The 6,000-nt window shown below is 37.2% G+C and overlaps 1 protein-coding gene across 10 annotated transcripts in view; it reads right to left on the bottom strand.

Moving 5' to 3' along the window:
* Nucleotides 1-6,000, bottom strand: part of stxbp5l (syntaxin binding protein 5L) — a 145,253-nt gene continuing 139,253 nt past the window's right edge. For all 10 annotated transcript variants that reach the window (XM_079618613.1, XM_079618604.1, XM_079618608.1 and 7 more), the window contains 4 exons: nt 4,793-4,958; nt 3,494-3,605; nt 2,579-2,799; nt 1-2,478 (listed from right to left, as the gene is read on the bottom strand). In XM_079618613.1, coding sequence (XP_079474739.1) covers nt 2,437-2,478; nt 2,579-2,799; nt 3,494-3,605; nt 4,793-4,958 — 541 coding nt within the window. In that variant the 3' untranslated portion in view covers nt 1-2,436. The remainder of the gene's footprint in view (nt 2,479-2,578; nt 2,800-3,493; nt 3,606-4,792; nt 4,959-6,000) is intronic.

The following is a 6,000-nucleotide window of genomic DNA, read 5'->3' as shown; positions in this document are numbered from 1 at the left end:
CATCAATAAATGTTTATTTCATTTTGATTTGCATCAACATTATTTCCATTTTATTTTCAATAACCTCTATAACACTACTAGAATATCGATAAGAACGAAAGGTGGCATTATCCATTTAAACAAGACCGACATTGCTGCCTTCTCTGAAGGTATCAGAGGACCAGGTGTTGGGGTGGAGGAAACTACAGTTAGACCTACAGAACTTCAGTCAGAATATCAGACACGGTACCATCTTTAAACAGGTACGACATTCACAGAGGAATATCCAAATCACATAATTTAGTTCAATGACCATGTCACTCTCCTCCAGGTTGAACTGTACATTTTCATATAAAAACTGAGAACATACAAACAAAACACCCTGTCTGTGAGAGTCAGTTTTTACTTATTTCGACACTGAAGAGGAATCATTAGAGAATCAGTTGAAACAAATATAACGGTGAACATGAAATAAAACCAACAGGTTTCTTCACAGGGACCATCTTTACATGATTTTGGCATCTTAAGAGTCTTGAGTGTCTTCTTGAGTCCAAATCTCCACACATGCAATGTCTTCCTTCTTTAATTGTGAGCTATTATTTGAACGTAAAAGTAGTATAAAGAAAAAGGTAATATTGCGTAAGAGCCCAAGTTTGCCTAACGGTCGACGATGTGTATTCTCATGAGCCTTGAGTTTGTATTTCAATGCACAACATTTACGTTACTGAGTAGCAGCTGGTATATACAAAGCCAAATGGGCAGAGGCATGGACTATGGAAGATATGCTGAGATTGTTACAGTAAAGCACTAGAAGGTCAGAGGTCATCAGAGAACAATCATAGAAACACAACATGAGTCTCAAATACGATTCTGGAAGATTTTGCTTACATGTAACACTATAATTCACGCGCGAACCGCGGGCGACTCACTCGGTTTGATCTTTCCAGACACATATTCAAAAAACAGTAGCGCCCACTGATCAGTCTAAACACCATTTCAACAGTCGAGTGACAACCAGAAGACACAAGCTAACACTCGTCTGACACTACAGTAGTAAGGTAGAAAACATCGTTTTGACGTCATATTGAATGGGGAAAAAATAAGAAAATGAACAAAAGTTGTCCCTTGTACTGGAATGTGAAGTAAATCTCTCCACGATGCATTTAAACTTTGGCAGAGAAAACAGAGGTCATTCACTTGTTGTCCTCGGCGAGGTAAAAAAACAACGCACAATCTTTGTTATACATGCCCCGAGGCAACCAAAAAAGACTAGAAACTAAATAACAGGCCAGCTGAAATTGGTCTTTTAAAGTAAAACGAACATCATGACGAATTAAAAAACTAATCAAACCGTATTTATACTTTCACAGACACGCAAGAAGAGCCAACCCTTCTGTCTGAGTTTGGCTGGCTTGTCTTATCTACATGTAAGAGCCCAGAATATCAACCACAGACAAATTAATTCATCGCTAGTTTACAGTTAAAGATACTTCACCCATCTGGAATATGGCACGTTAAGTATTACATATGAGAAACACGCTCGAAAAGGACCTCACAGACACACACTCGTCACGTGGCGCCAAATACATTTTACTACTCGCACTTCTAAAACCATGTCACGTCATACGTCTCTAGGAGAGGGTGAAGTACCTTTTGGAGACGGATTAAAAAGTTGATTGTGGTGCTTTTTGCGAGCTAGCAGCAAAGAAAACGGAAAAAGTTTGCGTTTGTGACTGAACGTCGTGGGTGTGGCCAACTGAGTCGTCGGCGGCCTGATCTGCAGTATGAGAGTGGATAAATTGGTGTCGTATATGACAAGACAGTGGTAAATATTCTGAAAATATACATCGCTGAAAGAAACCGCATGGCGTCACCAAAAAAACTAAATATTTTGGCCTCATAGCAGGTATACATTTTTTGTTTATATATATTTGTTTGCTATTTCAAAAAATATAAAGTTTTTTGTCATAGTTTATATTATTGGCTTAGGTTATTAAATAAAAGTTTGTTAATCTTTTATTTTCCTTTTGTTTTAAAGTAACATGCTGCTTTTTAATATGGCAGTTTTACGTTTTTATAGATCATCCATTTTGTTTCATGCACTCTTGTTGAGTTCGTAACTTTACGAGTATCTACACGGCGTGAGCCAATTTGCTTCTTGTGAGTGAGGAGACCCCGATCAACCCCTGTACATAAATGAAGATGACGTCTGATTTACAACACGCATATGGAACCCCACTTACTCATAAACGGTAATGGTACAAGTCCATCGTATCGTACTCTGGCCTTCGCCTTTTTTAACCAATCAGAGTAAGACAATCCTGTACACAGACAGAAGAGAAGCTGAACAGCCCTTAAGTCTCTCGGTCCATCCGTCTCGCTCGCTCTCTCTCTTTTAAAGAGTGAAAGTCCAAGTACCAGAGTAGTACACGAGAGTGCGCCCTCCTCGAGGACCCTCTAAAACTGATACCACTTCTTGTCTTTGCATTTCAGCATCATCTGTGGAGGGCAAAAGGGAAAACAAAGAGTTTGAATAAGCACATGAAGATTTATTTGTATTTATATGTCTGTTTTCTCATTCTCTCGCTCTCCTACATACCTCGTGAGCGTGTTTAGAGAAGGTTTCGGCGCTGGTCATCATCAGAGCGGTCCTCTCCTCCAGCTCCCCCAGCCTCTGTCCTCTCTCGTCCAGGGCGATACGAGCTCGGGCCAGTTCCCCCACCACCCCGCCCGCTGCTGCCTTCATGCCCTCCATTCCACCCTGTCCTGGGATGTGCTGTGCCAGGCTGCGGGACCCCTTACCCGCTGATGCCTCGCCAACTACAGAACAAGAGGGACCAAGGGGAAAAAAGCAATGTTGTTATCATTAACTAACTACACTCTTTAAAATAAAGGTTCTTTATTGGCATTGACGGTTCCATGACGAATTGATAAAATACATGGAACCTTTCCATTACACAAAAGGTCCTTTATGGTGAAAAAAGGTTCTTTGGATTATCAAAATGTTCTTCACACCATGAAAAATAGTGTTCTTTAAGGAACTGTTCACTGAAAGGTTATCTGGGGAACTAAAAAAAATATGGTTCTTCTATAGTATTCTTCTATCCTTTTTGGAACCTTTATTTTTAAAAGGGGTATAAACTTTTTTTTTTTTTTAAATAATTTATTTTAAAAAATAATAATTAGGCAAAATTACAAAAAACTTTAATAAAAATCTGAAAATCTAAAAATAAAAAGCTAATTAAAAATATTAATAATACTGTAATAGTATATAAATAATAGTAAAATAACACTAAAACAAGGTTTAAAACTGATTTACAGATTAAAACTAATTAGAAGATTTTTCAGATTAAAACGGTTCACATTGTCAATCTCATGGTCTCTTTCTGTCTAAGTGGGCAGTTCTGAGCTCAAATGTGAACCAGACTATATGTGATCTATGGATCCGTGAGAATTTGATTGCACACACACGCACACGCACACGCACAGAGAAATGCTAAATAACTCCACTCACACAGCTCCTCTCGGTCGAAGGTTTGGGAGTTGCCGCCAAAAAAGCCCTTGAGAAAGCCACGGTTCTGTGCCTCTGGGGTCTCAATGGGTGTAAAGAGCTCCCCTAACATCTCCTGCAATTAATCAAGAATAGTAAATGAAAGTGTTGAATAAAGAAAAATCATATCAAATACGGCAACAAAAGCAATGGCAGCACAGTCAGTTAAAAAACCCACCAGCAGATGTCAGTACAGTTACACGTTTCACTATTTAAAATGGAAAGTTTTGACAAGAAAAACCTCTCTCTCTCTTTCGTGTTTGACAGAGACTGTAATAAGAAACATAGTATGTGAAACATGTTTTATGCAATAATAATCATTAGACAGTAGAATGCAATTATTATTATTTTTTAATTCTAATTAAATTTGGGCAAAATAAATCTTAATTTTAGTAAAAAATAATGTAGTAGGAAGGAGATCAATATCACATTTGCAATGCAATTACATTGCGGGATACATACACTAATGTTAAAAAAATGTAGGGTCAGTTCATTTTTTATTATTATTTTAAATAAATAAATAAATGAATATTTTATTCAGCAAGGATGCATTTAATTGATCAAAAGTGACAAAAGATATTTCAAATGAATGCTGTTCTTTTGAACTTTCTATTCATCAATTCTATTCTATTCATCTATACATCCTGACAAAAATATATCCACTAAAATATTAAGCACCACAACAGTTTTCATCATGCATAGGCCATTCATAGGAATGCATTACATAAAAACCACAAACTACTACAAATACATAAAAACTTTAAATGTGAGCATAAGAGACTTCTTTCAAAAACATACAAATCCTACAGACCCCAAACTTTTTAACAGTAGTGTATATTGCAGTTTGAACATTCTATGCATACAGAAAATGTGCACATTGTACATACTGCAGAAATAGAAAGAATAGTATGGCATTATGCTATTTCCATCCTAACCAGACAGAGAGGGAACGACAGAGGGAGAGAAAGGACAGAATGACAACCTGTGTGGCAGAAATTACAGTCGAGATGCAGCAGGGCTCAGCTCAGCAGAGCTCAAAGCATCCATGACAAGCATGACATTTCACTTCAATAGGCACCATCAGTATGCACACACACACACACACACACACACACACACACACACACACACACACACACACACACACACACACACACACACACACACACACACACACACACACACACACACACACACACACACACACACACACACACACACACACACACACACACACACACACACACACACACACACACACACCTGTAGGTTGTCACACATCTCCTGGCTGTAAGTGATTCTCTGTATCTCTGTGGGGGAGCACAGATACAGCGCCTGCCCTCCGTTGGTGAAGCAGAATGTTCTGGCAATGCGCATGTCCGTTTGCGGCAGGTAGTTGACGTCTAGCAGAGGCCGTAAACTAGGAAGGCTGCAAAACATACACAAATAAAAGATAACAAACTTGGAAACTGCATTCCGATATCCTTTGTATCGGAAATGACAGTGAAAACTCCAATTTACAGTGAGGAATGAAGAAATTCATGCCTAAAATATCACACTGCACTGAAGGCAGGATTTAATATGAAGCCACTAAAAGCACAGCACAGCTGTTCTGTCTTGAGGTTTGGAGTTTATTGAAGTATTGAGCTGGTTTCTGTTAACTGGATTAAACTGAAAATCAATACCAAAAGGTTTTGAGCCGGTATTAAAGGAATGTTGCAGGCTAAATATGAATTAAGCTCTATCGACGGAAACTGTCAAATTCTGTGGATTAACACAGACATTTTTACTCAACCCTCAGTTTGTGAAAACTGAAAATGTTCTGTTTACAATAATGCACTTACAATAAAAAGGCGTTCCATAGGGTTTAAAAGCTCATATTTCTAGCTGATGCACTTATCTTAATTATTCTGTACAGAAATGTGTGGATGAACAAAAACTGTTTGCATTATCACTGTAATCTCTGTGGTTAGACTTTAGATGTAAACAGACCATGTAACATGATTTACATGGTCATAAAAGGGGTGGAAAAAATGGATATGATACTACTTTTTCTGTACTATTTAAATGTTTTAATTAATTATATATTCCCCCTACTGCCCATGCCATGGATACAGTCAATAGAGCTTCCATTCAGTTTTAATAATTCTATTAATAGTAATAATAATTCTGTCAATTACAATAGGCCTTTACACGTGTCCCTCAGTTTGTAAAAACAATAATACAATGGATATAATAAAACCAAAAATAATATTTTTTTTTCTATATTTTTTTTCATTAATTCCATTTTATTTTAATTTTCCCATAAGCAATAGAGCTTAATATCAATTCAATTTAAACAATTCTGTCAATTACCATGGACAGACATGTTTAATCATTTCTTTTTTAGTGTCAATATTTGATCACCAATTAAGATATTAGAAACGTAAAATTGTAGCACTTTGCTTTAGGGACTAGAACCAGCAACCTTC

The sequence above is a fragment of the Phoxinus phoxinus genome (assembly GCF_949152265.1).
Source record: "Phoxinus phoxinus genome assembly, chromosome: 7".
Lineage (NCBI taxonomy): Eukaryota > Metazoa > Chordata > Actinopteri > Cypriniformes > Leuciscidae > Phoxinus > Phoxinus phoxinus.
The sequence above is the reverse complement of the archived record's forward strand: the minus strand, read 5'-3'. Positions and strand labels throughout refer to the sequence as shown.